The sequence below is a fragment of the Anomaloglossus baeobatrachus genome, chromosome 2 (assembly GCF_048569485.1).
Source record: "Anomaloglossus baeobatrachus isolate aAnoBae1 chromosome 2, aAnoBae1.hap1, whole genome shotgun sequence".
Lineage (NCBI taxonomy): Eukaryota > Metazoa > Chordata > Amphibia > Anura > Aromobatidae > Anomaloglossus > Anomaloglossus baeobatrachus.
The window spans coordinates 801,687,234-801,714,188 of NC_134354.1; the positions used below are offsets into that span (position 1 = coordinate 801,687,234).

Genomic DNA, 26,955 nt, shown 5'->3' on the forward strand with positions numbered 1-26,955 from the left:
CTCTATCACCGTGGTGGGAGGTTACTCTATCCTCCCCCCTTGTGTGAGGTCTGTCCTTCCATGGTGATATTAGGAGCTTTTTACACTTGCTCCATTTTACTTGGTTGTTCTACAACCGTATGTGTTGTGTGGTTTAATATTTTTAACTATGAACCAATAAAGGTTATATTTTAATTGTTACCACAATTTAGATTAGTGCTGGGCTGTATCTATATACACATGTATATGTATACTTTTTTATGTATGTCTAATTTTTGACCAATTGTCAACATGTATGTGACACGATTTACTCGTGATGGGACCATGTATTATTTTCACAGAACTTTGGGGTGTTTATATTCAAGATATTGATATTTGTTTCTCTGTTATGTAGAGGCATATTTAAACCGTTTCAGGGCTTACAGTTGTGATCATATTTCAGGCAGGGCTCATGATTGTGGTCACATTTAAGGCAGGGCCCTCGGTTGTGATCATGTTTGGGGTCAGGGCTCACGGTTGTGATCATGTTTGGGGTCAGGGCTGATGGTTGGGTTCATGTTTCAGGCAGGGCCCTCGGTTGTGATCATGCTTGGGGTCAGGGCTCACGGTTGTGATCAGGCTTGGGGTCAGGGCTGATGGTTGGGTTCATGTTTCAGGCAGGGCCCTCGGTTGTGATCATATTTCAGGGCTCATTGTCGTGGTCACGTTCCAGGCAGGGCTCACGGTTGTGATCATGCTTGGGATCAGGGCTGACGGTTGTGATCATATTTCAGGGCTCATTGTTGTAGTCACGTTTCAGGCAGGGCTCACGGTTGGGATTAGGTCTAACTGTTGAAATCATGTTTGGGGTCAAGGCTGGTTGTGATTATGTTTCAGGGCTTACAGTTGTGATCATATTTCAGGCAGGGCTCATGATTGTGGTCACGTTTAAGGCAGGGCCCTCGGTTGTGATCATGTTTGGGGTCAGGGCTCACGGTTGTGATCATGTTTGGGGTCAGGGCTGATGGTTGGGTTCATGTTTCAGGCAGGGCCCTCGGTTGTGATCATGCTTGAGGTCATGGCTCACGGTTGTGATCATGTTTGGGGTCAGGGCTGATGGTTGGGTTCATGTTTCAGGCAGGGCCCTCGGTTGTGATCATGTTAGGGGTCAGGGCTCACGGTTGTGATCAGGCTTGGAGTCAGGGCTGATGGTTGGGTTCATGTTTCAGGCAGGGCCCTCGGTTGTGATCATGTTTGGGGTCAGGGCTCACGGTTGTGATCAGGCTTGGAGTCAGGGCTGATGGTTGGGTTCATGTTTCAGGCAGGGCCCTCGGTTGTGATCATGTTTGGGGTCAGGGCTCACGGTTGTGATCAGGCTTGGAGTCAGGGCTGATGGTTGGGTTCATGTTTCAGGCAGGGCTCTCGGTTGTGATCATGTTTGGGGTCAGGGCTCACGGTTGTGATCAGGCTTGGAGTCAGGGCTGATGGTTGGGTTCATGTTTCAGGCAGGGCCCTCGGTTGTGATCATGCTTGAGGTCATGGCTCACGGTTGTGATCATGGTTGGGGTGAGGGCTCACAGTTGTGATTATGTTTCAGGGCTCACAGTATGATCCGGTCTTGATTTCCTCTGTATTTAGGGTAAGCAGTGACTGGATCTACAGATTAATGTACATCAAATATATTATAAGGAAGGGTCTGTATATAATGGAGCAAATAACGGCGGGCAGTCACTGACTATGAAATAATATACATCAAATGAAGCAACAACCTTGTCCAGATAACGAGGGAGACTGTCAGCAAGCAGCTTCTCAGCATTCTGACTGATCTCTGACGGCTTCACCACCACACAATTCCCTGCAAATAAAAATTAACATCATATAAAACTCATATAAAGAACCACAGAAAACAGAACTATGAACCCTTTCCTCATGTATGACCTCATAATAATACACGAGCTGTTGTACTGACGCACAACACCTGACCTATCGAGGAATAGAGGGTGAGGATCATCAACACAACTGGAGACCGCAGGGTGGACGTGTCACGGGCGGGGGCCAGACCTCCGCAAGGGGATGCTCAGGGATGCTCGGATCCGGGGCTTCTCCATGGCTCGAGTGGGAACCGGACCCGAGCTCGAGCAGCGGTCCGCCGCCCACAAGTGAAAAAGTGGGATTTATTTACAAGGGAGGTTGTCTGTGACGTCACCCACGGTGTGTGGTGAAGTGGGACACCACCGCTGCGGTTATGGGGCACCCGGGGGAGATGTTGCGGCAGCAAGATGTTAACCCCTCCGTGGGCAAGGATGGATGCCCCAGGGCCCAGTGTCTTTGCGCGGAGGAGTGATGGTGCAGGGACTTGCGCACCCGGCCAGGCCGGGGATGGTACTCGCAATAAGAAGTAGTACACAAGTCCTGTGGTAAACCAAATTGATGGTGTCCGGCTTCTGCGGACGGGTGCATTTACTTCTTCACCCGGGTGTGGTAGTTGAGTCTTTCTCCTCTGCACTGTTTATAGAAAATGGGACTACCTGCTGTGTAACGCAGGTTCCCACTCGCGGTTCTTTGTGTGGGAGCTGTGCCTGTCTGACGCTGACCCGTGGGATCTACAGGCCCTGGCGGTGGCCACTATCTCTTCTCTGTGGGTGGTTGTCTACTTTACGGGACTTAGGTTGGGACAGGACCTATAATCCTGCCCTCAATCAGTGAATTAGCTGGGCCGCTGGTTTCGGTCCCGGCTTCAGGGTCAGAGTATCCCCTTTCTGTGCGTACGGTTTCTGGTCGGTTCTTCGGTGGCTGAACCGGCGGGCCACTACACTGTCCCGGTCCATTCTGGATCCCCGCAGCCGTCTTCCCGTCTCCTGCAGACTATGGCTACCGTCTGCCACCTAGCCAGAGGCACCAGGGCTCCAACCCTGGCGCCGTTCAACTTGAACTTCTCTGCTGGAGCTACAGTTAGCTCCAGCCCACATCCTTTCAACTTGAACTACAAACTGTTCTGCTTGTTTTCCCGCCCTGGGCTGTCTAGACCCCTAGGTGGGCGTTTCCCAACCGCCTGGTCACGCCCACTGGTGTGGCTTTCTTGCCCTGAGGGGGGGTTGATTAGGGTTTCAGGTCGGCTGATGTAACTCTTTGGGAACTGGTGTAATGTGGGGACCTAAATGTGCATGTACCTGGTTCCCCAGGGCGCTACAGAAGGAAAACATGAAAATCGCTGGGAAATACAAGACCTAAAAATCTAAATCCAAAGACTGTGGCACAAAGCAGCAGCCGCTGTGGTACCAGTGGTGGGCAGCACTCTGGCTACTGTCCTCAAAAACCTCTGGAGGCTCAAAGAACCCAGTGTGGACAGAATCACAATCAGTCACTTGCAGAAAGCAGCTTCAATCAGCTTCAATCAGCGCAATCTGGATCCTACTTTGCAGTGCCGTTCTCTATAGGAGCAGAGCTACACGTGGTCATGTGTGAGTGGAGATCCGACTATCAGTCTCCACACAGATGGCAGAGATGGTTTATTACCACTTGAGCCTTCTCCATTGCTGTATACATAGCGCTATACAAGCTGTGTGTATACAGTAACGGGAGTTGCTGACAGAGCTCCTCCTACAGGTCATCGCTGTGTAATAGTGAGGGAACAGGGGACAGACAGCTCCGCTGTGCAGCCAGCACCATCCCTGTAACTGGGGCTAATCCACCAGCCCCAGTTACAGGAAGATAAGATGATAGTATTTCAATTACATACCTCCCAACATTTAAAGATGAGAAAGAGGGACAAAGTATGCGGCGCGCGTAGCGCGTCGCGGCAATTTTAAGCCACGCCCCTAACCACACCCATTTTGCAATCTGTCACACCCACATCCCATCCTTTTCAGCACTGCTGATCACATTGTTTAAGGCTGCGTGCCCACGGTCAGTATTTGCAGCATTTTGGATGTAGCGTGTTTTTGCTGTGTCTAAAACGCCGCATTGTACAGTACAAGCACAGTGGAGGGATTTCTAGAAACCCCGTGCCCACTGTGCTTGTTTTTTCTGCAGCAAACACTGACCTGCGGAGCGTCTTTCCAGACTGCAGCGTATCAATTGTTTGCTGCAGTTGCATGCGTCCTCCGTAGGGAGAACACAGCAGGAGACCGCAGCGCACTGAACCCTGATCGTGGGCACAGGCAGCTGCGTTCTCCTGCGGAGGAGACGTGCAAATCCGCAGGTCAGGACCCGCTGCCTCCAGGACACAGCGAGTCCTGATTGTGGGCACAGGCAGCTGTGGTCTCCTGCGGAGGAGACGTGCAAATCCGCAGGTCAGGACCCGCTGCCTCCAGGACACAGCGAGTCCTGATTGTGGGCACAGGCAGCTGTGGTCTCCTGCGGAGGAGACGTGCAGCCCTGCAGGTCAGGACCCGCTGCCTCCAGGACACAGCGAGTCCTGATTGTGGGCACAGGCAGCTGTGGTCTCCTGCGGAGGAGACGTGCAGCCCCGCAGGTCAGGACCCGCTGCCTCCAGGACACAGTGAGTCCTGATCGTTGGCACAGGCATAGGCACATATACGGTACATATTTGAAGACAAATTCCATAAAATACATATAAACAGACAAATCTATACACAGTCATCTACACTGACATACATTGATATATACATCATACATATACACACATTGGAGGTAATAATATGGGGAAGCCGGCAGCAGCCGCACTCACCTACCCCGCTTGTCTCTATCCAGCTCCTCTTCGCATGTGATCACTTGGCATCACTTTAACAGACCTAGCCACGCACAGTGTATGTATCACAAGGGAGGATGGGGGTTTATATACTAATATATAAAACCCCCATCCTCTCTTGTGATACATACATAGCATATATATATATATATATATATATATTGTCACGCTCCCCGGGTCCTCACCCCCGCTCCCCGGCTCACCTGCCACGCTGCCCGCTCCTCAGCCCCCGGATTCCGTCCGTCCCAGGCCCCCTGGTCCCCGATCCCGGCGCCCGACGGCTTCCCAGGACCTGGCCGGCTCCCCTGCGTCCTCCCCTCAGCCTCCTTCCCTGGCTTCTGGCACCCGGGCGGCGCGCATGCGCGTTAGGGCGCGCGCGCGGTCACTGACCCTTTCTTAAAGGGCCAGCGTCCATGAACAGGAAATGAGGTTGAACAGGTACTGGGTATAAAGGGGGTTAGTGTCCAAGGGGGCGGGGCCTGATCTTCGTGTTCCCTGAGCTAGGAGTCAGGTCTCCTGGTGTTTATGTGCCTGTACTCACCTATCTCTCTTTGTAGAGCCGTACCTGCCTCGCCATCCCGTCTGCCGTATCCTGAACCCCGCACACTGTCCGTCTGCCATCTGACAGTCCGTACCATCTCGGATCCCTGCGGTGACCCGTCATCTCGCTCCTGAGGTTCCGGACCCCGCCTGATATCATCTCGGCTTCCGAACCTGAGCTACGTCACCAGGACTACCATCTGTGACACCGTGGTCCCAGGGACTCCTCCGCTGCCTTCACTTGCACGGACTGTTCTGCTGCCCATCAGTGCTTCAGCTGCCGGACTCCCTACCACCATCTTAAGAGTTCGGTCCAGTGGATCCACCTCCTGGGTCGGCCCGACCGCCCGGCCGTGACAGTAAGATCAGGCCATGGATCCCGCTGCAGCACTAGCGGCCTTGCAAGAGGAACTCCGACGTCAGCATGAAGTCCAGACCCGCATGTTGCAATTTATGACCTCCGTGGACACCCGCCTGTACACGTTACAAGCATCAATGACGCCTGCGGCACCCAGGTCCCCAGCTATGCAAGCCATGGCTCCCGCACCAGTGGCAGCCTCTTCAGATGCTTCCCGTCTCCGTTTGGCGTCACCACCTCATTATGCTGGAGATCCCAAGACCTGCAGGGGCTTCATAAACCAGTGTTCCCTTCATTTCACGCAGCTGCCACATCTGTTCGCCTCTGACCAAGCCAAGGTCGCCTTTATAATGTCTCATCTGGAGGGCGAGGCGCTGGCATGGATGAACCCCTTGTGGGAGAAGGAGGACCCCATGACCAAGAACCTTCAAGAGTTCCTGCAGGCCTTTCGCAGCACCTTCGACGAGCCGGGACGCGCCTCTGCGTCTGCTTCATCCCTCCTCCGCCTACGTCAAGGAACACTGACGGTGGGTCAATATGCCATCCGTTTCCGTACTTTGGCTTCTGAACTCGGGTGGAATAATGAGGCCCTGACAGCCGCCTTCTGGGAAGGACTCTCGAGTCGCATCAAGGATGAGTTGGCGGGTCGTGACGTGCCCTCCACCCTAGATGCCCTGATTGCCCTAGCCACTCGAGTGGACATTCGTTTCCAGGAACGCTCCAAAGAGCTGTATCGTGAGAGACGTGCAGTACGGCACTCCCCTCCTCCACAGAAGTCCTCTGTGCCTCACTCTTCAACAGCTGGGATTCCTGTCCACGAGCCCATGCAGGTTGACCGAGTACGACAGTCTGACCAACGTAGAGCAGAGCGGCTCGCCAAAGGCCTCTGCTTTTACTGCGGAGAGGGCACACATCTCTTACGCTCCTGTCCGGAAAGGCCGGGAAACTCCAAAGCCTAGGGTTGGTAGGAGAGGCCACCCTAGGTGCTGGGACTCTCTCAGACCCAGTTATGTGGACGGTACAAGTGTCAACAGGAGAGACGCGCTTCACGGCTGAGGCATACCTCGACTCCGGAGCAGCAGGCAATTTTATCCAGCAGGCCACGGTGGACAAGTACCAGCTGCCTGTTACTCCACTCGATAAGCCCCTAATGATTGCCTCGGTGGATGGGAGACCCCTCTCTGATACCATCTCCTGGATCACCAAGCCGGTGGAATTGCGTATAGGTGCTCTGCACACCGAGAACATCGCTCTCTACGTCCTTCCACACATGTCCCATCAAATCCTGCTGGGACTTCCTTGGTTGCGGACACACGAACCATCAGTCAGCTGGGGTACTGGCGAAATCACTCGTTGGGGCTCTGCCTGTCATGAGAGATGTCTAAAGTCCCTACAACCAATCCGACGTCCCCCGGCTCCAGAGAACCTACCGGAACTGCCCTCGGCCTATTGGTCCTTCGCGGACGTTTTTGACAAGAAGGAGTCTGAGGTACTTCCGCCACACCGTCCCTACGATTGCGCCATCGACCTGCTCCCAGGAACAACACCACCTCGAGGACGGATATATCCGTTGTCTCCAGCGGAAACCAGGGCCATGTCCACATACATCACGGAAAGCCTGGCAAAGGGATTCATCCGGAGATCCTCCTCTCCTGCGGGAGCAGGCTTCTTCTTCGTTAAGAAGAAAGAGGGTGACCTACGCCCATGCATTGACTACCGGGGCTTGAATCAGATCACCATAAAAAACAAGTACCCCTTACCGCTCATCCCCGAATTGTTCGACCGGCTCAGAGGAGCCCGTGTGTTCACCAAACTGGATCTTCGGGGTGCCTACAACCTAGTTCGTATCCGCTCTGGGGACGAATGGAAGACCGCATTTAATACTCGCGACGGGCACTACGAATACTGCGTGATGCCCTTCGGTCTGTGTAACGCTCCTGCCGTATTCCAAGAACTGGTGAACGACATATTCCGGGACCTCCTCTACCTCTGTGTAGTAGTTTATCTGGATGACATCCTTGTCTTCTCTCCGGACCTCCAGACCCACAGAGAGAACGTAAAGCTGGTCCTACAAAGACTGAGAGAGAATCGTCTCTACGCCAAATATGAGAAGTGCGTCTTTGAGCAGTCTTCTCTCCCTTTCCTGGGATACATCATCTCGGGTACTGGGTTGCAGATGGATCCAAAGAAGGTCTCCTCCATACTCAACTGGCCTCCTCCTTCGGGACTGAAGGCAATCCAACGGTTCCTGGGATTCGCCAACTACTACCGCCAGTTTATCCCGCACTTCTCCGCCCTGACTGCCCCTCTCTCCGCTTTGACCAAAAAGGAGGCTAAACCAAAGGACTGGTCACCTGCGGCCGACGCCGCGTTTTGCTCTTTGAAGCGAGCTTTCGCCTCCTCTCCTGTACTCCACCGACCGGAGTTAAACCGCCAGTTCACCTTGGAGGTGGATGCCTCCTCCTCAGGAGCCGGAGCAGTGCTCATGCAAAAATCCTCCTCCGGGAAGATGGTGACTTGCGGTTTCTTTTCTAAGAGCTTCTCAGCACCAGAACGGAATTACACCATCGGTGACCGAGAATTATTGGCGGTCAAACTAGCTCTGGAGGAGTGGCGCTACCTCCTGGAAGGAGCAGTGTACCCCGTGACCATCTACACGGACCACAAGAACCTGGAATACCTGCGGTCCGCTCAGCGACTGAACCCGCGGCAAGCCAGGTGGTCCTTATTCTTTGCCAGGTTTGACTTCCAGCTCCACTTCCGACCCGCGGACAAGAATGTACGCGCCGATGCCTTGTCTAGGTCCCTCATGTCCATGGAGCAGGAGGAAGAGACTACCCAACCTATCATCCCTCCTAGCAAGATTGTTCCGGTGGCTCCCGTCACTCTGGCCCAAATACCACCCGGGAAGACCTATGTCTCGGAGACCGACAGGCAAAAAGTGTTACACTGGGGTCATGCCTCAAAAACAGCCGGCCATGCAGGCCAGAAGAGAACATGGGGTGCGATTGTACGCCATTACTGGTGGCCATCCCTTCGCACTGACGTCGCCGCCTTTGTCTCTGCCTGCTCCTCTTGTGCCAGGAACAAGACGCCCAAACACCTGCCCTATGGCCGTCTTCTGCCTCTACCGATACCCTCAGTTCCCTGGCAACACATTGCGATGGACTTTATTACGGACTTGCCATTATCCTCTGGACACACAGTCATATGGGTCGTGGTGGACCGGTTCTCCAAAATGGCCCACTTCATCCCCATGGCTGGACTGCCCTCTGCTCAGGAACTCGCGGAAGCCTATATCCATCACATCTTCCGCTTGCATGGCTTTCCATCCCACATCGTGTCCGACAGAGGAACTCAGTTCACCTCCCGCTTCTGGAGGGCGCTCTGCAAACACCTGGGAGTAACTCTGGACTTTTCTTCCGCATACCATCCTCAGTCTAATGGCCAAGTGGAGAGGGTCAATCAAATCTTGACATCCTTCTTACGTCACTATGTCAACACCCATCACGACGACTGGTCCACGCTTCTGCCTTGGGCTGAGTTCTCACATAACCACCACATCAGTGAGTCGTCCTCCAAATCTCCCTTCCATGTCGTTTACGGACTTCAGCCCTCCGTTCCATTGCCTATATCCCCTTCTTCGGATGTCCCTGCGGCTGATACTGTAGCCCGTGACTTCGCTACCATTTGGGACTCTGTCAAGGCGTCCCTTGGACGCGCTTCCCAGCGGATGAAGAAACACGCTGACAAAAGGCGTCTAGACCCTCCGTGTTTCTCTCCTGGAGACCTCGTCTGGCTTGCTTCCCAGTACGTCCGCCTGAAGATACCGTCATACAAGCTGGGTCCTCGCTACATTGGGCCGTTTAAAGTCCTCAGCAAGATCAATGAGGTTTCCTACAAGCTACAGCTCCCGGCCACGATGAGGATACCCAACTCATTCCACGTCTCCCTGCTCAAGCCGGTTGTCCTTGGTCCCTTCTCCAATGCTGCCAGTCCGGCCCCTCCACCTATTGCCGATGACGACATCTATGCGGTAAGGGATATCGTGGCCATGAAGACCGTACGAGGTCGGCAGTTCTTCCTGGTGGACTGGGAGGGGTATGGTCCTGAGGATAGGTCTTGGGAGCCCAGGGAGAACGTGGGCACTCCTCTTATCCGTGCCTTCATGTCCCGGTTGCGGGGTGGGGGGCGTGGGGGGGGGGTACTGTCACGCTCCCCGGGTCCCCGGCTCACCTGCCACGCTGCCCGCTCCTCAGCCCCCGGATTCCGTCCGTCCCAGGCCCCCTGGTCCCCGATCCCGGCGCCCGACGGCTTCCCAGGACCTGGCCGGCTCCCCTGCGTCCTCCCCTCAGCCTCCTTCCCTGGCTTCTGGCACCCGGGCGGCGCGCATGCGCGTTAGGGCGCGCGCGCGGTCACTGACCCTTTCTTAAAGGGCCAGCGTCCATGAACAGGAAATGAGGTTGAACAGGTACTGGGTATAAAGGGGGTTAGTGTCCAAGGGGGCGGGGCCTGATCTTCGTGTTCCCTGAGCTAGGAGTCAGGTCTCCTGGTGTTTATGTGCCTGTACTCACCTATCTCTCTTTGTAGAGCCGTACCTGCCTCGCCATCCCGTCTGCCGTATCCTGAACCCCGCACACTGTCCGTCTGCCATCTGACAGTCCGTACCATCTCGGATCCCTGCGGTGACCCGTCATCTCGCTCCTGAGGTTCCGGACCCCGCCTGATATCATCTCGGCTTCCGAACCTGAGCTACGTCACCAGGACTACCATCTGTGACACCGTGGTCCCAGGGACTCCTCCGCTGCCTTCACTTGCACGGACTGTTCTGCTGCCCATCAGTGCTTCAGCTGCCGGACTCCCTACCACCATCTTAAGAGTTCGGTCCAGTGGATCCACCTCCTGGGTCGGCCCGACCGCCCGGCCGTGACATATATATATATATATATTGTATATCTATACAGTATATACAGCACAGGAGGGGCTGGGGGCTACAGTATATACAGCACAGGAGGGGCTGGGGGCATAGACAGTATGCGCATGCCCAGTGCCACTCCCGCGGAACTGAGCACTGTTCAAAGTGTGAACGCTTTTGAGGTGATTGCGCAGGCGCGAGATTATGGGCGGCGCAGTGATTGTCATCAGCAGTGTCATCCAAGTACCCGCCCATAATCTCGTGCACGCGCTTCTCACTCTGCCTCCACCGTTATGTGCAAGCACTGGCCATATGAACCATGTTACCTATTACCGTGGGCACGAGATTATGGGCGGCGCTGTGATTGTCATCAGCAAAGTCATCCAAGTACCCGCCCACAATCTCGTGCAAGCAGTAATAGGTAACATGGTTCATATGGCCAGCGCTTGCGCATAACAGTGGAGTCAGGGGGAAAAGTGCGGGCACGAGATTATGGGCGGGTACTTGGATAACGCTGCTGATGACAATCACAGCGGCGCCCATAATCTCGCGCCTGCGCAATCCCCTCAAAAGCGTTCACACTTTGCACAGTGCTCAGTCCCGCGAGAGTGCCACTGGGCATGCGCAAAACTTCGGGAGGACAGTTACATGAGGAAGGCGTCCTCATGTATGGAAATGAGCAATGGGGGACTACGTAAAGCGGCAGGAGGGGGAATAACGGACGCCAGACAGCCCGCCCCCGTGACCATAAAAAAACATTTGCATACAAAAAGGTAAGACTTCATAAAGTATTTTTTTAGGTCTCAAAGGGGGCACAATAACAACAGGAACCTTTCTAGAAGCAGCCCAGGAGCTGCAGAAGGGGAATCTTTTTTATTTTTTTTGCTAAATTTCTGCTGACAGGTTCCCTTTAACTGGTAGGGGAGCCAGGATAAAGCAGAGCTGAAGCTGTTGGACAGCTAGGACCCAGCAGCTCCACAGGCAGGAGACCACTGATCGGTAAGCTAATAGAAGTCTCCAGATGTCACTCTGCATAGGTTATTACTGGCTAGTGCTATCTGCAGGAGAGAGAAGTGCTGGTTGCACGGTCTTCTCCTCAGCTTCCTGATTCCCCGTGTGTCTGCAGCAGTGAGAAGCCACACACGGGGAGTCAGAGAGAACAGCTGCAGAGAAGCGCAGGCTCCGGGGCTGGGGATGTCCGCTCTGGGGGAGGGGGGGATGTCCGCTCTGGGGGAGGGGGGGGGGTCGGCTCTGCTGCAGGGGATCCACTCCAGGGCTGGGGATGTCCGCTCTCGGGGAGGGGGGGGTTGGCTCTGGTGCAGGGGATCCGCTCCAGGGCTGGGGATGTCCGCTCTCGGGGAGGGGGGGGGTTGGCTCTGCTGCAGGGGATCCGCTCCAGGGCTGGGGATGTCCGCTCTCGGGGAGGGGGGGGGTTGGCTCTGGTGCAGGGGATCCGCTCCAGGGCTGGGGATGTCCGCTCTTGGGGAGGGGGGGTTGGCTTTGGTGCAGGGGATCCGCTCCAGGGCTGGGGATGTCCGCTCTCGGGGAGGGGGGGGTCGGCTCTGCTGCAGGGGGGGTCGGCTCTGGTGCAGGGGATCCGCTCCGGGGCTGGGGATGTCCGCTCTGGGGGAGGGGGGGGTCGGCTCTGCTGCAGGGGATCCGCTCCGGGGCTGGGGATGTCCGCTCTGGGGGAGGGGGGGTCGGCTCTGGTGCAGGGGATCCGCTCCAGGGCTGGGGATGTCCGCTCTGCTGCAGGGGGGGGGGCGGCTCTGCTGCAGGGGGGGCGGCTCTGCTGCAGGGGGGGGCGGCTCTGCTGCAGGGGGGGGTCGGCTCTGCTGCAGGGGGTGATTCATACCTCAGCAGCAGTCACAGAAGTTTCAAGGTGCGCGCTCGACTCTGTAATGAATAGAAGGGAGAAACAGCGAGGCGGGGCTACAGTGGGTGGGTGGAGCCACGGGATACTCAGGCCCACGGGCGGGACTCGGGATCAAAGGCTCAAAAGCGTGAGAGTCCCGCTGTATCCAGGACGGTTGGGAGGTATGCAATTACATAATTGGGAACAAATATCTAAATATAATCTAGGCATCTTATGTGGCTTATAGAAAAGTATAAAATGGAAAAAACAGACACTTCACTTATTTTTCCATTGCTATCACCCGATATCAGCAAAAAATGTGAGAACATTAATCACAAAAAAAGATGCAAAAAACACTTTAATAATTAAACAAAAAAACCTTTTTATAGCTCTTTAAATTGCAGTAACTGGGATAAATGGCTGGTTTAAACCTGATTACAGGGGTTGTCCAGGATGTTCACAAAAGACTTCAATTCACTTGAGGGTAACAATATGAATGATGGAAATAACGCTCCCTGCTCACCCCACATTCTCTGACACGCCACACACTGTTAGCTCTCCTTCATGCACTAGACTACCTAAAGCCCTCAGCTCTCTGCTCCATCATGTTCTCCACTTGTTTATAATCCTTACTCCCTCACACTCTATGCCCCCTTACTTGGCACTCCCTCACACTCTATGCCCCCTTACTTGGCACTCCCTCACACTCTATGCCCCCTTACTTGGCACTCCCTCACACTCTATGCCCCCTTACTTGGCACTTACTCACACTCTATGCCCCTTTACTTGGCACTCCCTCACACTCTATGCCCCCTTACTTGGCACTCCCTCACACTCTATGCCCCCTTACTTGGCACTCCCTCACACTCTATGCCCCCTTACTTGGCACTTACTCACACTCTATGCCCCTTTACTTGGCACTCCCTCACACTCTATGCCCCCTTACTTGGCACTCCCTCACACTCTATGCCCCCTTACTTGGCATTCCCTCACACTCTATGCCCCCTTACTTGGCACTCCCTCACACTCTATGCCCCCTTACTTGGCACTCCCTCACACTCTATGCCCCCTTACTTGGCACTCCCTCACACTCTATGCCCCCTTACTTGGCACTCCCTCACACTCTATGCCCCCTTACTTGGCACTCCCTCACACTCTATGCCCCCTTACTTGGCACTCCCTCACACTCTATGCCCCCTTACTTGGCACTCCCTCACACTCTATGCCCCCTTACTTGGCACTCCCTCACACTCTATGCCCCCTTACTTGGCACTCCCTCACACTCTATGCCCCCTTACTTGGCACTCCCTCACACTCTATGCCCCCTTACTTGGCACTCCCTCACACTCTATGCCCCCTTACTTGGCACTCCCTCACACTCTATGCCCCCTTACTTGGCACTCCCTCACACTCTATGCCCCCTTACTTGGCACTCCCTCACACTCTATGCCCCCTTACTTGGCGCTCCCTCACACTCTATGCCCCCTTACTTGGCGCTCCCTCACACTCTATGCCCGCTTACTTGGCGCTCCCTCACACTCTATGCCCCCTTACTTGGCGCTCCCTCACACTCTACACCTGACACTTGGCACTCCCTCACACTCAGACCCCTCACTCTCTACAGCTCCGCACACATGACTCTCTGTCATGCTCTACAGCTCTGGTTAAAAACAATATGCAAAGATCCTCCATTGCTATGCTGCAGACAACCTCCTAATTTAAGGAGCATCATGATCCAAAGCTCAATGCCCTCAGACACACCAAGAAGAACTTATCCTTGCAATGTAAAGAGCTGCAAAACCTGCACTCATGTAGAGACCAAAGACCGGATACAGATCCCTAACACACAGAAGGACTATAAGATTCCTGGGACATTCACACGTTCGTTCTCCAATGTGGTGTACTTAATCCTGTGCACTATATGTCCTACTGGCGGCCTCTATGTTGGAGAAACAGGACAGAGACTGGGAGCAAGGATGAGATCTCACTGCCACACAATTACAGACAAAAAACCCATTTTCCTGTGGCCAAATATTTCTGTGCTTCAGGACACAACATAAACCACATGAAAGTTGTCATATTAAAAGACAACTTCAGATCACAAAATCATTGAAGGGTCTGGGAATCCAAATTTTATTACAATGTTTAATTCTGTCCACACAGGATTAAATCTGTCAGGAGGATTTATGACCCACTACAAAATCTGAGGACTTTGCTCCAGAGAATGTGAGGGCACCAGACCTCTGATCCTACATGGATACAGAATCTGAGGAGTCTGCTCCAGAGATGGTGAGGGCACCAGACCTCTGATCCTACATGGATACAGAATCTGAGGAGTCTGCTCCAGAGATGGTGAGGGCACCAGACCTCTGATTCTATATGGATACAGAATCTGAGGAGCCTGCTCCAGAGATGGTGAGGGCACCAGACCTCTGATTCTACATGGATACAGAATCTGAGGAGTCTGCTCCAGAGACAGTGAGGGCCCCAGACCTCTGATTCTACATGGATACAGAATCTGAGGAGTCTGCTCCAGAGACAGTGAGGGCACCAGACCTCTGATTCTACATGGATACAGAATCTGAGGAGTCTGCTCCAGAGACAGTGAGGGCCCCAGACCTCTGATTCTACATGGATACAGAATCTGAGGAGTCTGCTCCAGAGACAGTGAGGGCACCAGGCCTCTGATCCTACATGGATACAGAATCTTAGGAGTCTGCTCCAGAGACAGTGAGGGCCCCAGGCCTCTGATCTTACATGGATACAGAATCTGAGGAGTCTACTCCAGAGACAGTGAGGGCACCAGACCTCTGATCCTACATGGATACAGAATCTGAGGAGTCTACTCCAGAGACGGTGAGGGCACCAGACCTCTGATCCTACATGGATACAGAATCTGAGGAGTCTGCTCCAGAGATGGTGAGGGCACCAGACCTCTGATCCTACATGGATACAGAATCTGAGGAGTCTGCTCCAGAGATGGTGAGGGCACCAGACCTCTGATTCTATATGGATACAGAATCTGAGGAGCCTGCTCCAGAGATGGTGAGGGCACCCGACCTCTGATTCTACATGGATACACAATCTGAGGAGTCTGCTCCAGAGACAGTGAGGGCCCCAGACCTCTGATTCTACATGGATACAGAGTCTGAGGAGTCTGCTCCAGAGACAGTGAGGGCACCAGGCCTCTGATCCTACATGGATACAGAATCTTAGGAGTCTGCTCCAGAGACAGTGAGGGCCCCAGGCCTCTGATCCTACATGGATACAGAATCTGAGGAGTCTGCTCCAGAGACAGTGAGGGCCCCAGACCTCTGATCTTACATGGATACAGAATCTGAGGAGTCTGCTCCAGAGATGGTGAGGGCACCAGACCTCTGATCTTACATGGATACAGAATCTGAGGAGTCTGCTCCAGAGATGGTGAGGGCACCAGACCTCTGATTCTACATGGATACAGAATCTGAGGAGTCTACTCCAGAGACAGTGAGGGCCCCAGGCCTCTGATCTTACATGGATACAGAATCTGAGGAGTCTACTCCACAGACAGTGAGGGCCCCAGACCTCTGATCCTACATGGATACAGAATCTGAGGAGTCTGCTCCACAGACAGTGAGGGCCCCAGACCTCTGATCCTACATGGATACAGAATCTGAGGAGTCTGCTCCAGAGATGGTGAGGGCACCAGACCTCTGATTCTACATGGATACAGAATCTGAGGAGTCTGCTCCAGACAGTGAGGGCCCCAGACCTCTGATACTACATGGATACAGAATCTGAGGAGTCTGTTCCAGAGACAGTGAGGGCCCCAGACCTCTGATCCTACATGGATACAGAATCTGAGGAGTCTGCTCCAGAGATGGTGAGGGCACCAGACCTCTGGTTCTACATGGATACAGAATCTGAGGAGCCTGCTCCAGACAGTGAGGGCCCCAGACCTCTGATCCTACATGGATACAGAATCTGAGGAGTCTGCTCCACAGACAGTGAGGGCCCCAGACCTCTGATCCTACATGGATACAGAATCTGAGGAGTCTGCTCCACAGACAGTGAGGGCCCCAGACCTCTGATCCTACATGGATACAGAATCTGAGGAGTCTGCTCCAGAGATGGTGAGGGCACCAGACCTCTGATTCTACATGGATACAGAATCTGAGGAGTCTGTTCCACAGACAGTGAGGGCCCCAGACCTCTGATCCTACATGGATACAGAATCTGAGGAGTCTGCTCCAGAGATGGTGAGGGCACCAGACCTCTGGTTCTACATGGATACAGAATCTGAGGAGCCTGCGCCAGAGACAGTGAGGGCACCAGACCTCTGGTTCTACATGGATACAGAATCTGAGGAGTCTGCTCCAGAGATGGTGAGGGCACCAGACCTCTGGTTCTACATGGATACAGAATCTGAGGAGCCTGCGCCAGAGACAGTGAGGGCCCCAGACCTCTGATCCTACATGGATACAGAATCTGAGGAGTCTGCTCCAGAGATGGTGAGGGCACCAGACCTCTGATTCTACATGGATACAGAATCTGAGGAGTCTGTTCCACAGACAGTGAGGGCCCCAGACCTCTGATCCTACATGGATACAGAATCTGAGGAGTCTGCTCCAGAGATGGTGAGGGCACCAGACCTCTGGTTCTACATGGATACAGAATCTGAGGAGCCTGCGCCAGAGACAGTGAGGGGCACCAGACCTCTGGTTCTACATGGATACAGAATCTGAGGAGTCTGCTCCAGAGATGGTGAGGGTACCAGACCTCTGGTTCTACATGGATACAGAATCTGAGGAGTCTGCTCCAGAGATGGTGAGGGTACCAGACCTCTGATCCTACATGGATACAGAATCTGAGGAGTCTGCTCCAGAGACAGTGAGGGCACCAGACCTCTGGTTCTACATGGATACAGAATCTGAGGAGCCTGCGCCAGAGACAGTGAGGGGCCCAGACCTCTGGTTCTACATGGATACAGAATCTGAGGAGTCTGCTCCAGAGACAGTGAGGGCACCAGACCTCTGGTTCTACATGGATACAGAATCTGAGGAGCCTGCGCCAGAGACAGTGAGGGGCCCAGACCTCTGGTTCTACATGGATACAGAATCTGAGGAGCCTGCGCCAGAGACAGTGAGGGGCCCAGACCTCCGATCTTACATGGACATTGGGATAATAAAACTTTCACACCACTAATCAAAGCTAATTAAGGATTCACTCTCTAAGCTCAGTGTTTGCTTATTTAAATGTCTTTTATTCTGCCATCCTCTGCTCTGTTTGTGTATATATTTGTGTTTCTTCAGATATTTTATTATACCGTGCCTGAGGAAGAGACCGGAGATGTCTGGAAAGCTTGCTTTGTAACATCCTCTTATTTTATTGTATTTTATTTAGCCATTAAAAGGCATCACAACTACAACATTTTAATTTTGTTTCTCTCACTGAAAGCAATCAATCATCTCTACAGCTCCTCACACTCAGTACGCCTTCATGCTCAATGCCGACTTACTTGGCACTTCCTCACACTTGGCGCTCCCTCACACTCTATGACCCCTCACTTTATACAGCTCCTCACACTTAGCACTCCATCACGCTCTAAAGCTCCTCATACACAACACTGTCACTCTCTATAGTTCCTCACATTCATTGTTCCTTCATGCTCAATGCCCTCTTACTTGGCGCTCCCTCACACCCTACACCTCCTCACACCCTACACCTCCTCACACCCTACACCTCCTCACACTTGGCGCTACCTCACACTCTCTGATCCCTCACTCTCTACAGCTCTTCTATATGGCAGTCTGTCACTCTCTACAGCTCCTCACACTCTGTGCTCCTTCACGCTCTGTGCCCCCTCACACTCTACACTTCCTCACACTTATCACTCCATCACACTCTATAGCTCTTCACACTCAGTGCTCTGACATGCTCTACACCTCCTCACACTCTGATACTTTACGCTGTATGCCCCATCACTCTTCACACCTCCTCAAACTTCATGCTTTATACCTCTTCATGCTGTATGCCCCCATATTCTCTACACCTCCCCACACTCAGCACTCCCTCACACTTTACACCTCCTCACGCTCTACACTCGCTAACACTCTGTTCTCTCTCAATCCTTACTCCAACACTTCCTATGCCCAATAGCAACCTACATCGTTGCACTCTCAGGCGCTATGTCCCCTCAAACATGATGCCCAATCACCCAATTACGTTCTATGGACTCTCACACTCTATGCCTCCTCACACTTAGTGCTCAGTCATGCTCTATGCTGTGCCCCCTCAAGTTTTATGCCTCCTAACACTTGGTACTCAATCAAGCTCTACACCTCCTCTTACTCGGCACTCACTCACACTCTAGACCTCCTAACTGTCTGCGCTGTCTCATGCTCTGTTCTCTCCCAATACTTACTCGGTCGTGCTCTGTGCCCCCTCATGCTTTATGTGTCCTCACACGTGGTGCCTCCTCAAGCTCTATGCTCCTTCAAATTTGGTGCTCCCTTGTGCACTATGCTTCCTCACACTTGGCACTCTTTCATGCATTAGTCCCATCATGCATTACGCCTCAGAACCTACAGGGAAAGGCAAAAGCCTCAAAGCTGGAGGACAGAATTCAGGACATTTTCTCAGAGCAGAAACAATAATCACCAGCAAAGGCTAGACAGAAACTGCCTTCCTTTTTTCCCCCAGGCTGGACTCCATAGGCTTCCTGGAGCAGCAATAATCTCCTGCACCTATCTGAGCGACAGATGCAGAATCAGACTCACTACTAGCACTAGCCACCAGAGGGAGCCCAGAAACACTCTCGGCAACAGCAACATCTCTGATGATATTCACAACAATTTCCTCACTGATCCAGACCCCGATCATATCTCATCCATGACACCAATATTTCCTCACTGATCCAGACACCGATCATTTCTCATCCATAACACCATTATTTCCTCACTGATCCAGACCCCGATGATTTCTCACTGCTGACACTAGTATTTTCTCACTGATCCAGACCCTGATTGCCTAGACTACTGGACACAAACACTTGCTCCATCATTCTGTAACCATATATTCTTGTTCCTTTTGTCTACATTTCTGTATATACTCTGTACCCATTATAAAGTCGTCTGAGGACTCACCTGCTGCAATTGCCCCGACAAGAGGAATGAGAGACAGGTGTATGGGGTAATTCCATGGAGCAATGATAAGAACAACACCAAATGGATCTTTCCGGATGAAAGCAGAGTCCAGGGTGGTGGCCTGAAATAAAAAAAAAAAGAATGTAACCAACTATATGACATCAGGGGATGAGCATAACCTGGGCAAGAGGCTAATCGGATGTTTTGGGCTTGTACATTCATAAAGAGCTCCCTGTCCAGAGTCATGGTGATGAGCATGGGGCAGGCTGGCTCAGCTCTACTATATCATGGTTTGGAGCAAGCTGCCCTGAGTCATGGTGGGGAGTTGGGATCAGGCAGGCACAGCTGTCCTTGGTCATGGTGGTGGTGAGCTGGGATCAGGCGGGCTCAGCTGTCCTGAATCATGGTGGTGAAGTGGAGCAGGCAAGCACAGCTGTCCCGAGTCATGGTGGTGAGCTGGGATCAGGCGGGCACAGCTGTTCTGGGTCATGGTGGTGAGTTGGGATCAGTCAGGCACAGCTGTCCTGAGTCATGGTGGTGAACTGGGATCAGGTGGGCACAGCTGTTCTGGGTCATGGTGGTGAGTTGGGATCAGGCTGGTGTCGCGGGCGGGGAGGGGACGCTGTGCTCACCCACTGCTCGGGTCCGGTGCTTGCTTGCTGGCTGCTTGGTGGCTCGAGCGGCGGGCCGGATCCCGGGGACTCGAGCGGCGCTCCTCGCCCGTGAGTGAAAAGGGGATTGGTTTTGGGGATTTATTGTCCATGACGCCACCCACGGTTGTGGTGAGGTTGTGACACCACCGCTGCTCTGGACAGGGATCCTGGGAGCGATGACAGGGAGCAGCTTTGATGTTGGTTTCTTCCCCTCCGTGGGTAGGGGGGTTGGCGGTCCCGGGGCCCGGTGAGGGAGGTGTGTGTGGCAGGTAGGTTACGGGACCTGGTGAGGTGCAGGATCGCGGGGGCAGCGCGGTGCCGCACGGCACCGTAGTACTCACTCAGCCAATGTTCACTGCAGAGTCTTTGGTAAAACACACGGCTGGATGGACGGGGCCCACTGACGGTTGCGGTGGTTCTAGCTCCCGGAAGGTTGATGGTGACTGCCTTTCCCTGCACCTGGAAGATGTTTCGGTACTGATGGCTTCCCACCGGTAACCCGCTCCCCAGCTCGGATATGTGCTGGGGGAGCCCCTTTTGCCCGCAGGCTCTGGCCCTGGGAACTGTAGCCTTGGAGGTGACTGTTTCTCTTCACTATTGAGCTGTTGCCTTCTATCGGGACTTGGCTGCTGGGAAACCCTGGAGGTTCCCTTCGCTGACGGATTTGACCTGTTCCACGGCGACTCCTAGCCTGGTCGGGGTCCGTAGGCCCTGTCGAACGGTGCTGGCTTCTCTTTGTGTCCCGATCCGGTACCGGCGGGCCACCGCCCGACCCCGGTCCTTACGGTTCACTCCAATCGGCCTCTCCTGCAGATGGTCACCACCGTCTGCCAACCTTGCTGCTTGTGCCCGGGCCACACACCCGGACACGGTCAGACAGTTGCTCCTTTGCTACTTCACTCTCCAACTACTCCTCACACTTCACTCCTCCAAACTCAACTCCTTCCTTTTCCCGCCTCCAGGCCTGTGCACTCCTCGGCGGGTGGAGACCAACCGCCTGGCTCCACCCCCTGGAGTGTACATCAGCCCCTGGAGGAAGGCAACAAGGATTTTTACCTGGCTTTGGTGTGCCTATCCGGGGTGTGGGGTGTGATGTTGTTGTTACTGTGACGACCTGGCTTGTCCAGGGCGCCACATTGGCACAGCTGTTCTGGGTCATGGTGGTGAGCTGGGATCAGGCGGGCACAGCTGTTCTGGGTCATGGTGGTGAGCTGGGATCAGGCGGGCACAGCTGTTCTGCGTCATGGTGGTGAGTTGGGATCAGGCGGGCACAGCTGTTCTGGGTCATGGTGGTGAGTTGGGATCAGGCTGGCACAGCTGTTCTGGGTCATGGTGGTGAGTTGGGATCAGGCTGGCACAGCTGTTCTGGGTCATGGTAGTGAGTTGGGATCAGTCAGGCACAGCTGTCCTGAGTCATGGTGGTGAGTTGGGACTAGGCAAGCACAGCTGTCCTGGGTCATGATGGTGAGTTGGGATCAAGCTGGCACAGCTGTTCTGGGTCATGGTGGTGACCTGGGGAAGGAAAACACAGCTGTCCTGGGTCATGGTCGTGAACTTGGAAAGGAGAGCACAGCTGTGCTGAGGCATGGTGGTGAGCTTGGATGGCCAAGCTGTGCTGAGTAATGGTGCAAAGCTGGTGTTATGCAGGCACAGCTGTTCTGGGTCATGGTGGTGAGCTGGGGAAGGAGAACACAGCTGTCCTGGGTCATAGTGGTGAGCTGGGAAGCTGGGGTTAGGCGACCATAGTAGTCATGGGTCATAGTGGCAAGCTGGGGAAGGTGAGTATGGCTATCCTGGGTCATGGTGGTGAGCTGGGGAAGAAGTGACAGCTGTCATGGGTCATAGTAATGAACTGGAGGAGAAGAGCACAGCTGTGTTCAGTCATGGTGGTGAAATGTGGAAGGAGAATACAGCTGTGCTGGGTCATGATGGTGAGCTTGGATAGAAAGCACAGATGTCCTGGGTTATGGTGGGAAGCTGGTGTTATATGAGCACAGCTGTCTTGGGACATGGTGGTGAGCTGGAGAAGGCGAGCACAGCTGTCCTGGGACATGGTGGTGAGCTGGGGAAGGCAAGTACACCTGTCCTGGGACATGGTGGTGAGCTGCGGAAGGCAAGCACAGCTGTCCTGGGGCATGGTGGTGAGCTGGAGAAGGCAAGCACAGCTGTCCTGGGTTATGGTGGTGAGCTGGAGAAGGCGAGCACAGCTGTCCTGGGACATGGTGGTGAGATGGAGAAGGCGAGCACAGATGTCCTGGGTTATGGTGGTGAGCTGGGGAAGGCAAAAACAGCTGTCCTGGGACATGGTGGTGAGCTGGAGAAGACGAGCACAGCTGTCCTGGGTTATGGTGGTGAGCTGGGGAAGGCAAGTTCAGCTGTCCTGGGACATGGTGGTGAGCTGCGGAAGGCGAGCATGTGGCGCCCTGGACAAGCCAGGTCGTCACAGGAACTACACCAACACACCCCACACCCTGGCTAGGCACATCTAAGTCAGAGAAAATCCTTGTTGCCTTCCTCCAGGGGCTGATGTCCACACCAGGGGATGGAGCCAGGCGGTTGGTCTCCGCCCACCGAGGAGTTCACAGTCCTGGAGGCGGGAAAAAGGGAGCAGATCAGTTAGGGAGAGTGAAAGTGGAGGAGGAAAGTGGTAAAGGAGCAACTGACTGACCGTGTCCGGGTGCGTGGCCCGGGCACAGACAGCAAGGTTGGCAGACGGTGGTGACCGTCTGCAGGAGAGGCCAATTGGAGTGAACCGTAAGGACCGGGGACGGGCGGTGGCCCGCTGGTACCGGATCGGGAAACGAAGAGAAGCCAGCACCGTTCGGCAGGGCCTACGGACCCCGACCAGGCTAGGAGTCGCCGGTAGAAAGGTCAAATCCGTTAGCGAAGGGAACCTCCAGGGTTTCCAAGCAGTCAAAACCCGTTAGAAGGCAACAGCTCAAACCGTGAAGGGAAACACAGTCACCGCCAAGGCTACAGTTCCCAGGGCCTGAGCCTGCGGGCAAAAGGGGCTCCCTCAGCGTACACCCAAGCTGGGGAGCGGGTTACCGGTGGGAAGCCATCAGTACCAACAACGTTCTACAGGTGCAGGGAAAGACTGGTACCATCAACCTACCGGGAGCAGAAACCACCGCAGCAGTCAGTGGGCCCCGTCCATCCAGCCGTGTGTTTTACCAAGGACTTTGCATTTATCATTGGCTGAGTGAGTACCACCGTGCCGTGCGGCACCGCGCTGCCCCCGCAACCCTGCACCTCACCAGGTCCCGTAACCCACCTGCCACGCACACCTCCCTCACCGGGCCCCGGGACAACCAAACCCCCTACCCACGGAGGGGAGAACAACATCCAAGCTGCTCCCTGTCATCGCTCCCGGGATCCCCGTACAGAGCAGCGGTGGTGTCACAACCTCACCACAACTGTGGGTGGCGTCACGGACAATGAATCCCCAAAACCAATCGCCTTTTCACTCACGGGCGAGGAGCGCCGCTCGAGTCCCCGGGATCCGGCCCGCCGCTCGAGTCACCGAGCAGCCAGCGAGCAAGCACAGCTGTCCTGGGTTATGGTGGTGAGCCGGAGAAGGCGAGCACAGCTGTCCTGGGTTATGGTGGTGAGCTGAGTAAGGCAAGCACAGCTGTCCTGGGACATGGTGGTGAGCTGGAGAAGGCGAGCACAGCTGTCCTGGGTTATGGTGGTGAGCTGGGGAAGGCAAGCACAGCTGTCCTGGGTTATGGTGGTGAGCTGGGGAAGGCAAGTACAGCTGTCCTGGGACATGGTGGTGAGCTGGAGAAGGAGAGTACAGCCTTCCTGGGTTATGGTGGTGAGCTGGACAAGGCGAGCACAGCTGTCCTGGGTTATGGTGGTGAGCTGGAGAAGGCGAGCACAGCTGTCCTGGGTCATGGTGGTGAGCTGGGGAAGGCGAGCACAGCTGTCCTGGGTTATGATGGTGAGCTGGAGAAGGCAAGCACAGCTGTCCTGGGTTATGATGGTGAGCTGGAGAAGGCAAGCACAGCTGTCCTGGGTTATGATGGTGAGCTGGGGAAGGCGAGCACAGCTGTCCTGGGTTATGGTGGTGAGCTGGGGAAGGCAAGTACAGCTGTCCTGGGTTATGGTGGTGAGCTGGGGAAGGCAAGTACAGCTGTCCTGGGGCATGGTGGTGAGCTGGAGAAGGCGAGCACAGCTGTCCTGGGGCATGGTGGTGAGCTGGAGAAGGCGAGCACAGCTGTCCTGGGTTATGGTGGTGAGCTGGGGAAGGCGAGCATGTGGCGCCCTGGACAAGCCAGGTCGTCACAGGAACTACACCAACACATCCCACACCCTGGCTAGGCACATCTAAGTCAGACAAAATCCTTGTTGCCTTCCTCCAGGGGCTGATGTCCACACCAGGGGATGGAGCCAGGCGGTTGGTCTCCGCCCGCCAAGGAGTTCACAGTCCTGGAGGTGGGAAAAAGGGACCAGATCAGTTAGGGAGAGTGAAAGTGGAGGAGGAAAGTGGTAAAGGAGCAACTGACTGACCGTGTCCGGGTGCGTGGCCCGGGCACAGACAGCAAGGTTGGCAGACGGTGTTGACCGTCTGCAGGAGAGACCAATGGGAGTGAACCGTAAGGACCGGGGACGGGCGGTGGCCCGCTGGTACCGGATCGGGAAACGAAGAGAAGCCAGCACCGTTCGGCAGGGCCTACGGACCTCGACCAGGCTAGGAGTCGCCGGTAGAAAGGTCAAATCCGTTAGCGAAGGGAACCTCCAGGGTTTCCAAGCAGTCAAGACCCGTTAGAAGGCAACAGCTCAAACCGTGAAGGGAAACACAGTCACCGCCAAGGCTACAGTTCCCAGGGCCTGAGCCTGCGGGCAAAAGGGGCTCCCTCAGCGTACACCCAAGCTGGGGAGCGGGTTACCGGTGGGAAGCCATCAGTACCAACAACGTTCTAAAGGTGCAGGGAAAGACGGGTACCATCAACCTACCAGGAGCAGAAACCGCCGCAGCCGTCAGTGGGCCCCGTCCATCCAGCCGTGTGTTTTACCAAGATGGGGAGATAAGGTATGCACACCAGTGACTATGTAAGGGAAATACATGAAATAGCAGAAACTGCTGTGTGAATACTAACTTGAAAAATCCAATAGCTATATGCAAGAGTGAAAATGTGAAAAATGGAATCTGCATTACTGCCATGAACATATGAATCAAGAGAAATTTAGCTACTGAATTGATCAATGCAACAGAGCCCCAACACTACGCCAAAGTATTTCTCTACGTTGGGGTCCCTAGCTTATGCATATAGCTATTGGATTTTTCAAGTCAGTATTCACACAGCAGTTTCTGCTATTTCATGTATTCCCCTTACATAGTCACTGGTGTGCATACCTTATCTCCCCATAGTGATTTTTTTTAGGTTTTTGCACCCAGTTGGGACTTAGAATGGTGTTCCAAACGTTATTCCTATTTGTGTGTTTTACCAAGGACTTTGCATTCATCATTGGCTGAGTGAGTACCACCGTGCCGTGCGGCACCGTGCTGCCCCCGCGACCCTGCACCTCGCCAGGTCCCGTAACCCACCTGCCACGCACACCTCCCTCACCGGGCCCCGGGACAAGCAAACCCCCTACCCACGGAGGGGAGAACAACATGAAAGCTGCTCCCTGTCATCGCTCCCGGGATCCCCGTCCAGAGCAGCGGTGGTGTCACAACCTCACCACAACTGTGGGTGGCGTCACGGACAATAAATCCCCAAAACCAATCCCCTTTTCACTCACGGGCGAGGAGCGCCGCTCGAGTCCCCGGGATCCGGTCCGCCGCTCGAGTCACCGAGCAGCCAGCAAGCAAGCAGTAGCAAGCGCCGGACCCGAGCAGTGGGTGAGCGCAGCGTCCCCTCCCCGCCCGCGACAAGCACAGCTGTCCTGGGTTATGGTGGCGAGCCGGAGAAGGCGAGCACAGCTGTCCTGGGTTATGGTGGTGAGCTGGGTAAGGCAAGCACAGCTGTCCTCGGACATGGTGGTGAGCTGGAGAAGGCGAGCACAGCTGTCCTGGGTTATGGTGGTGAGCTGGGGAAGGCAAGCACAGCTGTCCTGGGCCATAGTGGTGAGCTGGGGAAGGCGAGCACAGCTGTCCTGGGTTATGGTGGTGAGCTGGGGAAGGCGAGCACAGCTGTCCTGGGTTATGGTGGTGAGCTGGGGAAGGCGAGCACAGCTGTGCTGGGTTATGGTGGTGAGCTGGAGAAGGCGAGTACAGCTATCCTGGAACATGGTGGTGAGCTGCAGAAGGCGAGCACAGCTGTCCTGGGTTATGGTGGTGAGCTGGGGAAGGCGAGCACAGCTGTCCTGAGACATGGTGGTGAGCAGGAGAAGGAGAGTACAGCCTTCCTGGGACATGGTGGTGAGCTGGGGAAGGCGAGCACAGCTGTCCTGGGTTATGGTGGTGAGCTGGAGAAGACGAGCACAGCTGTCCTGGGTTATGGTGGTGAGCTGGGGAAGGCGAGCACAGCTGTCCTGGGTCATGGTGGTGAGCTGGAGAAGGCGAGCACAGCTGTCCTGGGTCATGGTGGTGAGCTGGGGAAGGCGAGCACAGCTGTCCTGGGTTATGGTGTTGAGCTGGAGAAGGCGAGCACAGCTGTCCTGGGTCATGGTGGTGAGCTGGGGAAGGCGAGCACAGCTGTCCTGGGTTATGGTGGTGAGCTGGGGAAGGCGAGCACAGCTGTCCTGGGTCATGGTGGTGAGCTGGAGAAGGCAAGCACAGCTGTCCTGGGTTATGGTGGAGAGCTGGGGAAGGCAAGCACAGCTGTCCTGGGTTATGGTGGTGAGCTGGGGAAGGCAAGCACAGCTGTCCTGGGACATGGTGGTGAGCTGGAGA

General features: G+C 54.7%; 1 protein-coding gene across 1 annotated transcript in view; it reads right to left on the bottom strand.

The window, feature by feature from the left end:
• LOC142292394 (aldehyde dehydrogenase family 3 member B1-like) overlaps positions 1-26,955 on the bottom strand; it is a 310,248-nt gene that overhangs the window by 75,117 nt on the left and 208,176 nt on the right. The window contains exons 4-5 of the mRNA XM_075337741.1: positions 19,462-19,582; positions 1,728-1,813 (exon numbers count right to left, since the gene is read on the bottom strand). Coding sequence (XP_075193856.1) covers positions 1,728-1,813; positions 19,462-19,582 — 207 coding nt within the window. The remainder of the gene's footprint in view (positions 1-1,727; positions 1,814-19,461; positions 19,583-26,955) is intronic.